Source organism: Aptenodytes forsteri, unplaced genomic scaffold (genome assembly GCF_000699145.1).
Source record: "Aptenodytes forsteri isolate BGI_AS27 unplaced genomic scaffold, ASM69914v1 Scaffold38, whole genome shotgun sequence".
NCBI classification, from domain to species: Eukaryota; Metazoa; Chordata; class Aves; order Sphenisciformes; family Spheniscidae; genus Aptenodytes; species Aptenodytes forsteri.
In genome coordinates, this window is record NW_008795704.1 from 48,771 (window position 1) to 64,278 (window position 15,508).

The following is a 15,508-nucleotide window of genomic DNA, read 5'->3' on the forward strand; positions in this document are numbered from 1 at the left end:
CCCCCCCGCCCTGTCCAGCCTCCTGGGACACCCCTTGGCTGCTCACCAACCCTGCAGGGACCTGAAATAGCCTGGTACATGTTTCCTTTTCAAACGATTCAATGGCTTTATTGCTGTGCTCTGCTTCTGGCACTGCTGCAGTTACTTAGGTCCGGGCAGGGCTGGCTGGTAGCACATGCTGTACGAGGAGCTGCTTTCTGCCTGCAACACTTTTAGTCTGCAAATTGACCCGCAAACAAGCGTCGTCGCCCTGGCCAGCTTCCCTCCGGAGCCACAGCCGCCCACCCACGAAGCAGCTCCTCTGCCGGCAGTGAGCCCCGTCGCCTCCTCCCCACGCATGCCAGTGCTGTGGAGTAGCTGCCAGGCAGAGGAGCCCCTCAGCCTCTCTGCTGCCATCAAGCCCATGCAAGCGCTGTGCAGCTGGCGAGGCACTCCCTCCCCAGCAGCCCTGGGGTTTTGCAAGGGCACTGAATCACTGCCAGGAGGAAGGAGCAGGAGGTACTAACTGCCATTTGTGTGCATGAACCTTTCTTAAATACCAATATTTAAGTGACATTTCTGTTCTCCATCTAAAAGCACTCAAGTAAACGAAAGTCAGAGGGAAAAGGGTTTTCTCGTCCTGCAGGGACAGCCTCCATCCCAGGGTCAGAAGCAACTGCAGCGGGGGGGGGGGGGGGGGGGGGGGGGGGGGGGGGGGGGGGGGGGGGGGGGGGGGGGGGGGGGGGGGGGGGGGGGGGGGGGGGGGGGGGGGGGGGGGGGGGGGGGGGGGGGGGGGGGGGGGGGGGGGGGGGGGGGGGGGGGGGGGGGGGGGGGGGGGGGGGGGGGGGGGGGGGGGGGGGGGGGGGGGGGGGGGGGGGGGGGGGGGGGGGGGGGGGGGGGGGGGGGGGGGGGGGGGGGGGGGGGGGGGGGGGGGGGGGGGGGGGGGGGGGGGGGGGGGGGGGGGGGGGGGGGGGGGGGGGGGGGGGGGGGGGGGGGGGGAGGAGGGGCCCTCTGTACTCGGAAAGCTGAAGGAGAGAAAACCGCTCCTATCCTCACAGCAGCACACTGTGCTTCCCCCAGTCCCCTGGGAGCTGACATGGGGCCATAGGTCAGCACCGGTTTCATTTCTCCACATTAACCATTTTCTGCAGCTCCTGCAGCACAGACGTACCTGCTTGCCGTGGTATCCAACCAGCTGCACTCAAATCTGACCTGCAGGATGTGTACCTGACAGCAAAACTGCTGCTCCTGAGGATCCGAGCAACGAGCAAAGAGATGTTGGGGGGCACAGGGGGTTGGACGATCCCAGGTGGCTGCAGTGGTTCGTGCTCCCCTGCAAGCCTACCCTTTCAAAAAGCAACTGAACCGTCACCTCTTGTTGAAGGGAAGCACAAACAAGCCACCACCAGTGCACCGGAAACACAGATGTGGGTGCTCCCGAGCAGGAAGTGGCCACGAAATGCTGGCTCTTTGCCCCACAGGCTCCGGGGGCCCCCAACACTCTCCCAGCTGGCGGTGGTGGATCCCCGTGACTTAGTCTTTTGCCCTCCTGCAGCAGCCAGGAGCATTTGCCAACATGGAGGTGAAGAGCATCCATCTGACGTGCCGGTCGGGCCAGGACCCAGCAGTCTCCCAGGCTGATTCGGACACTCATAGAGCCTCGGGGGTTATTAAGCCGCAGCCCATGGAAGGGGATGACCTGGCTGGCAGCTGCATGGCCATCACCATCACAGCTCCATTAAGCCCAGAGCCAGGGGACTCAGGCAGCACAGTGAATATTTCATGAAGCTATTTGCAGTTGCCCGTCACTGGGGAGGGCAGGGCCCTGGACAGGCAGGGTTGAGCAGCCCCACCTCCCCGCCTGTGCCCATGCGCAGCCCCTGCTCCGCGTATGGGACCTCTCCCCCTGCACCTGCACCCCCATGGTGGCTGAAACAACCCCCTGGCCCTGCGCCCAGGGGTGCCCTCGTCTTGGGGTTCCCCAGCCCAGTGCCATCGGCCACAAGCTACCGCACTGCAGCCATGTGGTTGCTGCATTGGGCTGCGCCCAGTGGCCACAGACCTGTCCCCATCCCTGCTCAGCCCCAAGGGACACCGCCAGGAGCTCCCCAGCCCTGCAGCCAGGAAAGAGGCCCTCATGGTGTCGCAACCTCCTGGTCCCCAGCCAGCTGTACCCAGGGCCCCTCACCTCCTTGGAGGAAACGCCGCTTAGCAGGGCCAGGTGACGTTGATGCTCCTGGGCTTGGTGGCCTCACCAGTGCTCGTTGCAAGCTGCAACAACTGCCATCGGAAGAGGAAGTGTTGCGCTGTGACGTGGGGGAGAACAGAGCCTCGCAGTGAGTCGCACAGTGAGGTCAGGGCTGCCGTCCCTCCTCTGGCGGTGCCCACCACCCTGGCATCCCGGCACAGCCCTCCCATACAGCCCAGCACCGTGGTGGCCACCAGTCCCACTGGAGCCGGATGCCCTGGCCATGTTCCCAGGGCCAAATCAGGAAATTCATCATTAAAATATTCCTCTGAACATGGGAGAAGTTGCCTGGAGTGGAACTGCCCTCCTGCCCCTACGGGTCCTGCTGGGACAGCTCAACTTCTGCCAACACTGACACCAGCAACAGAGGTCTCAACAGCCTCGTGCATCCAGCACCTTACCAGCTGGTTTCTTTTCCTCACCTGGATGGGATTTTGGCTCAGAGAGGGCAGAGAAAGGCTGTGAAATGTGCCTTGGCAACTGGAAAAACACAGCCAGTGGAGAAAAGCCATGCAAGCTGAATTGTGAGTAATTTTACCCAAGGGGAGGTCAGCCCTCTTTGCTCTGATGCCTGCAGGGAGGTTTGGTGCCTGAGGGACAGCGGCAAAGAGGAAGGATCTAGAAACTCAAACTAGAACAGCCCTGCAAAATACAGAGCACTGAAGAGCCAGTATTTATTGGCAGCGAGCTCAAAGGACCTCTCCAGCAATCTGGGGGGCCAGGCACCAAAGGAGCAATGCCCTGAGCTGCCACAGAGCACATTTCATGGAGCACAAACAGTGAAACCTGGGTGGGAGGAATCAGGGACAGCGCAGGCTCATGGTGGTGCTGGCTCCACAGCACTCATTTGCATTTCCAAGCTCCCAGCGTGCTCAGCCTGCAGCAGAAGCCCCTTTCCAAGGGGTTTGCATGCCAGCACGGCTCCACTTGCAGCTCCAGAGCCCTGCAGGGCACAGCTCTGCTCCACTCTACCATCATTTCCATTAGCACTAGCAGAGCAGGAGCACCATGGGACTTGGCAGTGTGGGCACAGCAAGGAGGAGCCGGACATTTCGCAGCAGAGTGCACCAGAGCTGTGCAAACAGCTGCATGGGGATGTGGTTGGGACAGGAGCACATCTGTGGAGTGTGTAGGTTGCTGTGTTCTCTCCCTTTGCCTGGCCAACAGATCCTCTGGGACAGCCTGGCACTGCCAGTAGCCCATGGGAGGAGTGGGCTGCGGGGACAGGGATGCTAGGCCAGCAGAGGTGAGGGAAGCAGCACCAAGTGAGCTGGTGCTCCCGGCCTGCTCATCCCTGGGGCCCTTGGTGCAGACAGAGCTTGGGGAATTGCATTTTAAGCAGATGATCAGATCTTTCTTCTTGAATTGAAGCAGCTCCTACTCATTGAGCACGTGAACGAATGAAGCGGGGAAGACACCTTGCCTGTGAGGCTGTCCTTCAATCCACCCTTTCTGCAGGGAGAAGGAGAAAGGAAGGAAAAGGAGCGGTGAGCATGGCACAGGGGTGTTCGGGGGGGATGAGGAACCGGCCTCATAACAGCTGCCTTTGGTTGCCAAGGAAAAAATGGAAGATGGTGAGACAGATGCAGAGCAGGAGATTACAATGGGTGTGACAGTCATGGAACAGAGGCAAGAGATGGAAGGAGAGGGGATCATGCACATTCCAGCACCGGTCAGCATATGCAGATTCACTCACCCACCAGTTGCTGTCCTCCTTTTCAGACACTACGATGATCTCGCCTGTGCGGAAAGTCAGCTCATCTTCCCAATCAGCATTGCAGTCATAGAGAGCGCGGACCCTGTGGAGCAGCAGTCTGTTCTGCAAGCAGGAGAGAGCATTGTCAGGCTTTGTCAGACACAAACTAAAATAGCTCTAGTGTCTTGATCCTAAAGCCCCTGGCAAAGATGTGAGGAGCAAGGATGAGACTGGGAGGTTTCTTGTGCAGAGGGAGGGCAGAGGTGGCAGGTCACCTGCTGGGAGTTTGGGCAGGACGGATCCAGAAGACACCACCTTCTGCTGGAGCATCCTTCCAGAGGCACCTGCTCCTCTGCCCCAGGACTGAGGTATGTGCAGTTGCACTGTCTGGGGTCCTGGTTCTCTCAGGGCAGCTCTGTGCGAGGAGTCAGCAGTGCTGCTCAGCACAACCCCAAGACCAAGCAACCCAAGCAATGTCCCCCTAATGAAAGGGCTCTGCCTCTGCACAGTGTCCTTAGGGAGAAAGGTGTCCCCTGGAGCATGGAGAGGCAGGGCCAGTGTGGACACTGCACACTTGTCCTTGTCCAAAACTGCACCCTGACCTGCCAACAACCTGAAATCATAAACAAGGCTTCCCTCAAAAGGCAATGGAGCCTTATGGGGATTTTGGTAGCATTCCCAGCACCTAGCAGGGAGATACCAATGCCAGGGAGTCACAGCAGAAGTGCTGGGAGGAGAAGCTCCTGGGGCCAACTCCAGCTCAGTTCAAAACCAAAAGTGATAAATATGGGCAGATGTGGGAGCTGAGCTGAGCTGATTCTGGCCACTGGCCACCTACCAAACTGCTCCTCCGAGGAAGAAGAGGTGGGACATCCCGGGCACGGCCAGAACATGGATCTGGCTCCTGGAGGGATCGGTGTGGGCCAGGCTGTCCCACTTTGCTGGAGCCAGGTGTGCAGAGGGAGTCCATGGCTTTCAGGGCACCTGTGACACAATCAGGCTGGTCATCTCCTCCCACCTTTCATCACGGGTGAACAACAGCAACCACCACTGTCAGGCAACGTGGTGCAGGGTGGTCCTCCTCCATGGTACAGCATGGGCAACAAGCACCCCATCAGTCTGGGAGCTGGAAAGGGGAGGGACTGGGGATGGGGCGGAGAGTGGCAGCAGGGGAAGGGGACGTGGCCAGGAAGCAGAAGGACATATAGTGGAGGCTGGGGTGAGAAGTGTGTTACCAGGAGATGGGAGATGGGCTGTGCAGCATGAAGGTGCCCCAAGAGCTGCCAGCACCAGGGGAAGGATGCAGCTGCAATGGGTCATGCGCTTGGCACCCTCTGTCCCACCCATGCTCCCCAAGCTGCTGAGCTCTGCCACAATGAGGCTGTTTCCTAGAGGCACCTGGAGGCTCCAGCTGGCCAGACCTCCATCCCGGAACACGCAGGATTGTTCCTGGCAGTGCTCACCCCTTTGTCACGGGGGAGGCACTGCCTCAGCCCCCAGCCTGCCACCCTGCCTGGGTGCAGAGAGGGAGCATCTTTCTGCCACGGGGCACCCGTGGAAACAAATCCACGGCCTGAAAGACGGGGATGGGGTCATTCCCTTCTCCAAATTCAGCATCTCCAACAGCCCAGCAAACCCCAGAATAACCCTGCCTTGGAGGCACCAGTGTCTAACAGCCAGGGTGCAGGGAGCCACCATCGTGCTTGGCTGTGGGCATGCCATCCAGTGCCGCAGCTCCCACAGTTCTCCCAGCCCCGTGTCCAAACGAGGCCTCGTGAGCCTGATCCATGAATGAGGCTCAGCCAGACAAAGCCACGGCCAACCCGACCTAGTGCGGGTGCTGGAATGCAGACCTCCAGCACGTCCTTCCCACCAGTGTGGTCTGGCTCCTTGCCCCTCCTGAGCCTGTCCTTTCATTACCTGAAGCCAGGCTGGTCGGGCTGGACTGCTCAGGGCTGAGCAGTACCCAAGGCACCGGCTCCGAGGATGTGCGTTTGTGCTTGATGCTCAGAGGCAGGGGTGGGCTCCTCCTGCTTCTTGTGTCCTCAGCAAAGACAGACGAGCTGGTAAGGAAGGGTGCATATGCCCTCTGGGGAGCTAAACACAGAGAAAGAACAGATCAGAAGTCAGCAGCAAGCTGGCGCTGAGCAGGGCTCCTGGGGCAAACCTCCAGGGGAGAATGGGCACAAACACGTGGGCAGGGATTTTCTTTTCTCTGCTTGCAGCTCTGACTTGAGAAATGCATCAGGTTGGAAGCAGACCTGGGACCGGCAGAGGGGAAGTCAGGCACGACTTCGTGAGTCTCCCAGAAAGCAGGGTGGCTGTTGGAGGTGGGACACGCCATGGGAAGGCTGGGCAAGGACAGTGGGAGCCGGTCTTGCTAAGAAGCAGAACTGTGATGCTGCTGCTGTTTCTGCCAGCAGCTTTGTCTTCCCAGCCCTGTCTCTAAAGATGTGCTCCTCTGCCTCTCCCAACAGCAGCAGCATTTGGGGGGGGATGGCACATCCTAACAGCACCAGCGTAGGGGCTCCAAGGACGAGCATATGCTGCACTGCTCTTCAAAGCAGGGATCAGTGCTAGGACAGACCAGCCAGCGCAAGCCAGCCTTGGTCCCTCAAGGAGCAGAGGACAGAAGGGTGCCGTAGGGCACCAGGCAACCCCTCACACCCTATCGGGGGCCCAGCTCCCTCCCAGACCACCCTCTGCCAATGGAGCCAGGCTGCAGCAGCAGCAGCTCACCCTGCCAGCCCCTGCAGGACCCTGCTGCAGGCTCTCACCTGGATTTACCCGCTGGGGCAGGAATGGAGGCGCATAGGAGGGGGCCGGCGGCATGTCCAGGCTGTGGAGGTGGGCGACCGGTGGGGGGCAGGTGTCCGGCCACCCCCCCCAGGGTGCTGCCCCTGCTGCCTCTGTCCTGATGGCAGCAGGAGGGAGGTGGTAGCAGCTCCGGGGATGGGCAGACCCCCTCTTCGCAGGACCCAGCTGGGAAAGGGATATTTGCGGGTTAGACGGAGTGGGTATGGCTGAGCAGGTACAGGAGCACCCACTCCAGCGCAGTGGGAGCAGGGGCAGCGGTGGCACGTGTGGCCCCAAACCAGAGCCTGTCAGGCTCTGTCCTGGTTTCGGCAGGGATAGAGTTAATTTCCTTTCTAGTAGCTGGTACAGTGTTTTGGATTTAGGATGAGAACAAAGTTGATAACACACCGGTGTTTTAGTTGTTGCTAGGTAATGCTTACACTAGCCAAGGACTTTTCAGCTTCCCATGCTCTACTGACTGAGAAGGCTGGAGGTGCACAAGAAGCTGGGAGGAGGCACAGCCAAACTGGCCAAAGGGACATTCCATACCATGTGACGTCATGCTCAGTACATAAACTGGGAAAAGCTGGCCGGGGGGGCCGCTGCTCGGGGACTGGCTGGGCATTGGTCAGCGGGTGGTGAGCAATTGTACTGTGCATCACTTGTTTTGTGTATTATTATTATTATTATCATATTATTATTATCATTTTATTTCAATTATTAAACTGTTTTTATCTCAACCCACGAGTCTTTCTAACTTGTGCTCTTCCAATTCTCTCCCCCATCCCACCGGGTGGGGGGGAGTGAGCGAGCGGCTGCATGGTGCTTAATTGCTGACTGAGATTAAACCACGACAGGCTCTCACCTTCTCATCCAGGTCTTCATCACTCTCATACATGTCATCTTGGCCCAGCCACCACTCATACTCCACGTGGACATTGGGGTTGAACTGATTGCTCTGGGCCTGCAGCAACTGGGGCACAGAGGAGCTCCCTGAGGACCCACCAGCCCTGTCCTGCCCCACCAGCCCCACAGGTAGCTGCTGGCCCCATCTCCAACCACCCACCCATCAGGGCAATGTCTGCAAGCTGTGAGCGGTGCTTCCCAGCAGCAAGGGAGTTTTGCGACGGTCTCCGAGCACACAAATCAGGACGTGGCAGAAGCAAGACTTGGACTTGCTGAAGAGATGCGCTCACCCCATGCAGCCTCAGTACAGCTCCAGGTCCCCCTGCCCAGGCATGGCAAGACCCCTGCCTGGCCTGTCCCAAACCGCTCTGCCCTGAGGGACCCCACGCCAGCAGAGTCAGCGCCCACTGGACCCCTCCGCACTCTCCTCTGCATCCCACACTGGCACTGGAGATGCTGAGGGCGTGGGTGACCCTAGAGGATGCGTCCACATGGATGCGGGTCTCCCACTGCTCTCTGCCACTGGGACATGTCCCAAAACCAGAGGGGTGATGAGACATGGTGTCTTACCAGCTCTTCACACAGGGAATGTCTCATCTTCCTGGCAACATCCAGGGCCGTCTCTCCTGCTTCGTTAGCTGTGGGTGGGAAACGGAAGCTTTGAACACCGCAAGCCTGCCCTGTGTTCAGCGAATTGAAGAGCAATGCTGAGTTCGGGGCATCTGGGGACAAATAAGCCTAAAAGAAGGGACAACCTAAACCCAGACCAAAACAAAGGCTCAGGCCGTTGGGTGGTGGGAAGATGAAGAAGAGGGCAGGCTCTGAGACACCCAGATAAGGAGAGAAAGGAGCACAAGTAAATCCTGATGAATCACAGAGATGGGACAAGATAGAGGGACAGAAGAGCTCAGGCACTGCCAGAGCCTAAAGGCTATAAAACCAGAGCAGGACTCCATAGCCGGGATCCCTTGTCCTCTGTGTCACTGCAGGGAGCTTTGGCCAGACCTGATATGTGTGTCCTGATGCCTGCTGGACAGACCCGGATACCCGGGTCCCAGTGCTTGCAAGCAGGGTATGAGTGCAAGTGCGAACAAGTGACAACCATTTTATTTCAGTTTCTCTTTAAACTAAAACCCCTTCCACTCCTGGGAGGTCTGAGGGTGGGACCTGTGATAGTGTTGCTGTAACTCTGCAACGTTATTATTTCTGCAAAACCCCTCCTTGCAGAACTGCAGCACAAGTCTAGCTGGGAAGGGATGGGCTGGGGGAACTCTGGGGAAGAGAGAGGGTGGGAGAAGGGAAGAGCAAGAGGTCTACACCCTGAGGGACCGCAGAGCACCCCCAGACCAGCGGCAGGGTCTGCACTGTGGACTCAAAATGCTTGAGGTACCAGTAGTAGTCAGTAAAGACAAATCAGGCACGGCTGTGCTGGGCATGGCCGAGGCAGTGAGAAATTTGGTTGCCAAATCACTGTGCGACTGGGGGACATGCTTCTGCCGCCCCATCGCAGTTTCTCTGCCCTCCGAGGAGCTGCCACCACGCTGCCTGGAGCAGGAAATGGGAGCATCTCAGGAGCATCCCAGGAGGCAAGGCTCAATGCACCTACCAGCTCGGCTGATGCTGATGATGGATACATTTGTGCTCTCCCATTTCACCCAGGATCCTAGTTTTAAAGCTCACTTTGTTGTGAAGAGGAGATTCATGGGCAGTATAAATGGTTGGAGCTGTGATCTGGGCTCCAGAGCACCAGCACACACTGTCTCTGAACCAGCACTTTAGCAGCCCTCCCACCTGCTCTCCAGCATTGCAGTGTTGGCTTTGAAAATGAGTTAAGTGCCTGTTTCAGCTCCTGCTGTTCATGTGCTTCATGTGGAAGAGCAGCTCAGGCAGTGGTTGCCTTGCTGGGCTCTGCCAGCTCGGTGAGCCCACTCCAGCGCAGTCCCACCATCGAGCTGCCAGTCACAGGCAGGCCTGTGGCTGCCCACCTGGGAGGGGGACAAATGAAGTGGGGCAGAGGCATGAGCTCCCTGGGGTCAGGAGCACCCTAGAGCAAGCTGGTTCCTCCCTAGGGAGCAGAGAGGAGCATCCCCTGCTCTGGGCTGGAGAGCAAAGCCACCACTTCTGTCCCACGCTGCCGACAGCAGGAACCTCTGAGATGTGGTCACCCCACTCACGGAGGGCCACGTGCACCCCAAACCAGCTTGTGAACACCACTGAGCCTGGAGAGCCAGCCAAGAGCAGTGTCAGAGCAGGGCACCTCGCTGGACACGTGGAGAAGAGCCTGGGGCTGAGGCTGTCACCGCACGGGCAGGGGCCCCACCCAACACCGTCATCAACCCACCTCTCCCCAGCCGCAGACAAGCACTGCTGAGCACTTTAGCAAGGCTAAGGAGGTGTTTCCAGAGAAAAGCTGAGAAGACACCCTGTGTGTGCATGGGGTGGGGGTCCCACGGCCACTCACTGATGGCGATGTTGGCTTTGGCTTTCAGCAGCAGTTTGACACACTCAGGTTTGTTGTGAGAGCAGCAGTAGTGAAGTGGTGTGTTCCCCTCCGCCGTCCGCTTTGCCAGGCTCCCGCTGCAGCAGAGGGTGGATAATGTCAGCACCCTTGGGAAGAGCCACTGGCCCCAGCCACAGCAAACACTGCCTGGTGCTGGCACATGTGTCCTTCTTCCCACCTCGCCCAAAGAAGATATGGTCACCACCAATGTCACACCTCAACCCAGAAGAGACGAGGGAACCCAAGGCACCTCTGATCTAGGGATAGTTACCCCAAGCCCATCCCAAGGCACGTTTGCTGGGAGGCCTGCCCTGGTGATTTTTCTCTTTTTTGGGAGCATTTTGGAGAAGATCATCAGTCTTGCACCTTTCACTAGCATGGTTTAGCCATGACAAGCTGACTGGGTGTCATGAACTTACCTGTTCTGGACAAGAAAATCGACGATATGCAAAGAGGTTCGATCAGACAACAGCACTGCCAGGTGGAGAATGGTCTCCCCAGGTTCCTGTAACCAAGAAAAATACAGCAAGGATGAGACTGTGTCTGCCTGCACCACCACCACAGATAGGAGCATTGTCCTTTAGGGACTCTCCTTACACATTTAAAATCCCTGAGAGATGAACAGGTTTGGCTGTCTCTTCAGAGTTATGGCCACCAAGGCTGGTGAGAACCTAGTTAACATGCGTAGAGCCATGGCTCATGGCTTCATGAAGAAGAATCAATCATCCCCTTTTCACATTTAGAAACTGAGGCAACCAAAGGTGACTTTTCTCCTCAGACCAACAGCTGAACTTTGCTGAGTCCACAATCTTACCAGAGCCCCAGGGTGTGCAACGGCTGCTTCCTGTGGAGCTGCTTCCTGCTTGCCAGTTTGTCCCAAGACATCCCATACTGACAGTGCTTCTTGCTCACTGCAGCATTTTACTCCTTCGGTTTTACTCTGGAGGACACCCACCGGTGTCCTTGCCAACAAAGGGAGTGGCAAGGCAGCGTGCCCGCAGCTCCGAGGGTTAGGGCTGCGCTCTCTTCTTGCACTTACAGCAAGGACCCATGCTGCAGTTTTGCAGGAAAAAATGCTGCCCTGATTTTTCAGCCTAGAGTGAGACTTGGATATCCTGAGAAAATCCATTCAGAAGTTTACAAGTAAATCTCAGTTACAAATTGGCCTTTGGAAAGCCTTGGGCTTGTGGTTATGACTTCTGGCCCCCACACACACAGCACAAGGAGGGCTGTGGGGTCACAGCCAGAAAACCTCCCTCTGCTGTGATGTTCCTCACCCTGCTCAAGTCTGCCTGTTGCTCCCGGCTCACAGAAAGTACAGTTTTCATCAGAAAATGCTGTCCCCTCCCAGGCACAGGAACCCTTATGGACAGGTTGGAGAGGTGATGGCAAAGCTGTTTGCCATACGGGCCCACAGGACAGGTGGCCATACCTGCAGAGGTGCCAGCACAGGCTCGCTCAAATCCACGTTCTCCGCATATGCTTGGAGCAAAGAAAATATGTCCTTATGCTTGACAGCTTCTGGGAGGCTGGAGCACTGAGCAGCAGGGCTCCTCTTGGCATATTTCTTCTCGACATACTTGGAAATGATGAAATTTTTCCGAAAGGCCCTGGCAGAGACCAGCCGAAAGAGAGTTAGGGGCCACAGAGCAACCCAGTGAGCATCCCAGGGCCACTCCCCTCCTCTCCCGCTGCCCCAGCCACCTTCCCTCTCTCTCCTTCAGACCTGCCAGGCAGTTTAGCATCTTTCCTCTCTCTGTCCCATTCCCCAAACTCCTCTGCAGCAGCATTCGTAATAACTCTTAGAAAACACTGTGGTTTTCTTAAAGCTTCCTCTCCTGCAGTTACATAATTAAACAAGAACTTGACTTTCATGCATTTAAAGTGTGAGCACTGCCATGGCTGGGGGCGAGGACCCCTGCACCCACCATGGGAAGCCGGAACCAGCTCCCCGTCTTTCCTTCCAGCAGGGATCCCACCGCCTTCATCCAACACCCCACGGTCTTGTGCTGGGAGGGATGGGGAAGGGTCGCTGCTTCTCCTCCTCTCCCAGGCACTCATTGCTTTCCAGAACCCCCTCCATTGCCTCTGCTCCGGGATGAGGAGCCCTGACCCCTCCATCCTTCCTGGGTGGGAGATGCTCAGGGCTGCACTGGGGATTTATATACAGTCCCGGTGATATTTTTCTGCTCTCTTCTCCCTTCCCTCCCTTCCCAGTCCTGACCCATCCTTTGCCTTTCGGACCCCTCTGCCCTCACAGTTCAGTACTGGGCTCAGCTCCCTGACTGTGAGAATTAGGGGAAGGAGCAGAAATCTCAAGGACTGGGAAACACCACATGGCATGAACTGGCTGAGAGTATCCACGGGTCAGGAACAGCTTCCAGACAAGGACTGACCAAGTAAGCTGGGTCTCTCCCCCTGGAGAGGTCAAGAACAGCAGAAGTGGTTACCGGCCAGAGGATCTGGGGTGGCCGCAGGTGCCCCGGGGGCGAAGGAGTGCTCCAAACAGAAAAGGCCATTGAGGAAGAGCTGAATTTTTAATTTCATGCAGTTTCACTTTCCCCAGCATCCAAGAGGAAGGGTGTATCTGGCAACCTTGACCATGTTGTTCTAGTTGTATTTTCCTGCTCTCCCAGCTCTCTGCTGCCCTCTCCCTGCCAAGTGCAGTTCCTTATCCACCCATTCACTGCAGGGTAGGTCCACACTGTCTAAACAGTGCCCTAGTCAGGACTCACACGCCTGTAATGGAACCTGATCATGCCTGGTCTGCCTGGTCTCCAGTCTCCTGAAAGTCCCCTCAGCCCCTGACAATAAGCTCCCCAAGAGCTCTGCTGCACCCCAGGTTTATAGCATTAAGACTTGGAGAAGCCCCCAGCTATTGCTGGTACCAGCCACACCACCCCAGCTCTCCCATGTCCTCTGCAGAGCCTGGAGGCTGGGGCACTCTGGGATGAAGGATGGGGGTTCCCGCATCCTCAGCAGATCTTTGCTCGATGCCTACGCTGATCCCACCGGCCCTGGGCCCCAGCCGCTGGACACAGTGAACTGCTCTGCACTGTGCAAGTCCCTGTCCCCGTCCCATTCCACCCTCCCGCCCTTCCCTGCCCTGCTGACGTGCAGCCAGAGTCGTCCTGCTTGGCAGCTCCACTTATTTCACTTCTTGCCTTTCCCTTTCCAGCACCAATTCCTCAATCCCTGTCCTGACCTCAAGGCCAATCCTTGAGCTGTCCTGCTGGCTCTTCCTCACTCTTCTTCTCTCCTTTATCAAACCTTTCCTGCTGGACTTGGTGAAATTTCTTTTAAAGAGAAGTTACAGTCTGGGGAGGAGATCGGGCAGTGCCATGTGCCTGGTCACTGCAGGGAGCACACAGAACCGCAGAGCATGTAACCATGGGTGAGGGTCCCGTATCTAACCTCCCACAAAAAGCAGCTCTTGCAGAGCAACTCACATGTCACTGTGCACTGTGGGCTTCAGGGAAAAGCTGGGGATATTCGCTTCCATGATGTCATTGAAGCCAGAGTTGCTGATATTCCTTGCCAGCTGCAAAACAGCCAAGCTAGGGGTAACATGGGACATGCAGCAGCTCTACATGCATGGCAGCAGGAGAGGGAGCTCCAGGCTGAGATCCTGACCAAGTATCGAGGGGATGTCAAGGGGTGCCAGGATGTGTGCACCCAGTGGCTGGAGACTCTGCCCTGACTCCTACTGCTGAGATCTCCCAACTCCAGCAATGCAACCAATCCCAGAGCTGACCCCTGGGCTCAGACCGGGGCAAGGAATGATCACTGCCAAATACTCCCATCCCCTGCCCTGATGCCCACCAGCTGCCAGCAGCTCCCATCACAGTCCTACCAAACCCATGAGCAACTGGAGCATTGTGGCCCTAAAACGGCCCCTTGCAAGGTCTCCAACCCCCTGCGTGCCCCACACTCTGCTCTACCCCAGTTCAAGCTTGGCCCTGCCCCACAGCTCCCCTGCACCAGGAGACACAGATGGGGAAAGGGGACTGAGGGAGACGGGTCACCCAGTGAAATGACTCCACCCTCTCCTCCTTGAAGAGGACAATTCCTGCCACAATAACCACTAAACCCTGGGAATTACAGGTGGGTATGTGTCAGTTTAACAGGTCAAAAAAACACTGAATTAACTTAGTTTCAGGAAAGCCACAGCAGAAGCAGGGGGAGACTTGAGGACAGAGCACACCAGCAGCATCCTACCAGTAATTCGGAGGTTGCCAGCTTGTCCAGAGACAGCGACTGGATGCAGGAGAGATGCACACCCATCTCTCTGTGAATCCCAGAGCACTCGATGCAGATCAGGATGCCCAAGTTAATGGAGAGCCAAGTGGGATCTGTAGAGACAAGACTGCCAGGCTCATGCACATCTCCTGCCTGTCCTCCCTGCCGGCCCCACCACCACCCCAGGGCACAAGCTCCACAGCAGGACAGAGGGGAAGGGCAAGACCCCAGATGCCTGCGGGTCTCCAGGAGCTGGATGCTGTGGAGGGCAGGGCAGAGCTCTGCCTGTCCAGGGGTGAGGAAGCACAGCGGCCCCACGGCCATGGGCTGGCTCTCACCTGGGGCCAAGCAGTCGCAGCACTCCCTGTTCCCAGGCATGCCTCTGACCTCCTCGATGATGGCCCGGGTCAACTCCTCCTGGCTGCTCTCCCCTCTGCCCTGTGCCCTACTGAAGGCCACATTCAGCGCCTCCTCCTTGCTGTTGCTGAGGACGGACACCCAGCTGCACAGGCAGAAAGTGGCTTAGGCACGGGGTCCTGTGCGGCCGTATTCAGGCTGCAGGGCGAGGAGGGCAGCAGGGCTCGTCCCACTGCTGCAGGGGAGATCCCACTCTGCCCCAGCCTGCACAGCAGCCACCTCACACAAAGGTCCTGCACAGGACTCCAGCAGCAAACTGGGTGCCAGGAGCCTTCATCAAGCTCCATGTCCCGCTTGCAGCTGGCCAGCCCCCCTGGAGTGACTGGGACACAGTCAGGATGGGAAGGGCATTGAACAATGTGCTGCTCAATTAGCCAAAGAGCTGGCTCCTTATCAGCAGCCAGAGGAGTATTTTTTGGTCCTCAGCGAGGCGCTGGCAGTACTTACGCAACACAGTCCTGCTCATCCTCTGCCAGGAAGCGGTATGTGCGGTTGTCTGAAACACACAGAGCTGGTCTCCTCTAGGCACCCCGCTCATCCATGTCACCTGCCAGGCTCATGGCAGGGCACAACATGCCTGAGCTGGGCTCAGCAGAGCTGGGAGCAATCTCCAGCCCGGGCAGCTGAGGTGACAGTCACCTCCGTCTCACTCAGCCCCTCCCCAGTGCACCCCAGGCAAAGGGACCTGCTTCTGTACCAGGAAGGAGTGATGCTGGTGTTAGCTAAG

General features: G+C 57.7%; 1 protein-coding gene across 1 annotated transcript in view; it reads right to left on the reverse strand.

Annotated features, from left to right (window-relative positions):
- Positions 1–3,604: 3,604 nt before the first annotated feature.
- LOC103902220 (arf-GAP with SH3 domain, ANK repeat and PH domain-containing protein 2-like) overlaps positions 3,605–15,508 on the reverse strand; it is a 28,476-nt gene continuing 16,572 nt past the window's right edge. Inside the window, exons 13-26 of the mRNA XM_009283237.1 lie at positions 15,229–15,277; positions 14,703–14,866; positions 14,344–14,477; positions 13,575–13,666; positions 11,558–11,735; positions 10,545–10,630; positions 10,087–10,202; positions 8,196–8,263; positions 7,585–7,692; positions 6,701–6,905; positions 5,844–6,020; positions 4,762–4,907; positions 3,924–4,046; positions 3,605–3,679 (exon numbers count right to left, since the gene is read on the reverse strand). Coding sequence (XP_009281512.1) covers positions 3,605–3,679; positions 3,924–4,046; positions 4,762–4,907; positions 5,844–6,020; positions 6,701–6,905; positions 7,585–7,692; positions 8,196–8,263; positions 10,087–10,202; positions 10,545–10,630; positions 11,558–11,735; positions 13,575–13,666; positions 14,344–14,477; positions 14,703–14,866; positions 15,229–15,277 — 1,721 coding nt within the window. The remainder of the gene's footprint in view (positions 3,680–3,923; positions 4,047–4,761; positions 4,908–5,843; positions 6,021–6,700; positions 6,906–7,584; positions 7,693–8,195; positions 8,264–10,086; positions 10,203–10,544; positions 10,631–11,557; positions 11,736–13,574; positions 13,667–14,343; positions 14,478–14,702; positions 14,867–15,228; positions 15,278–15,508) is intronic.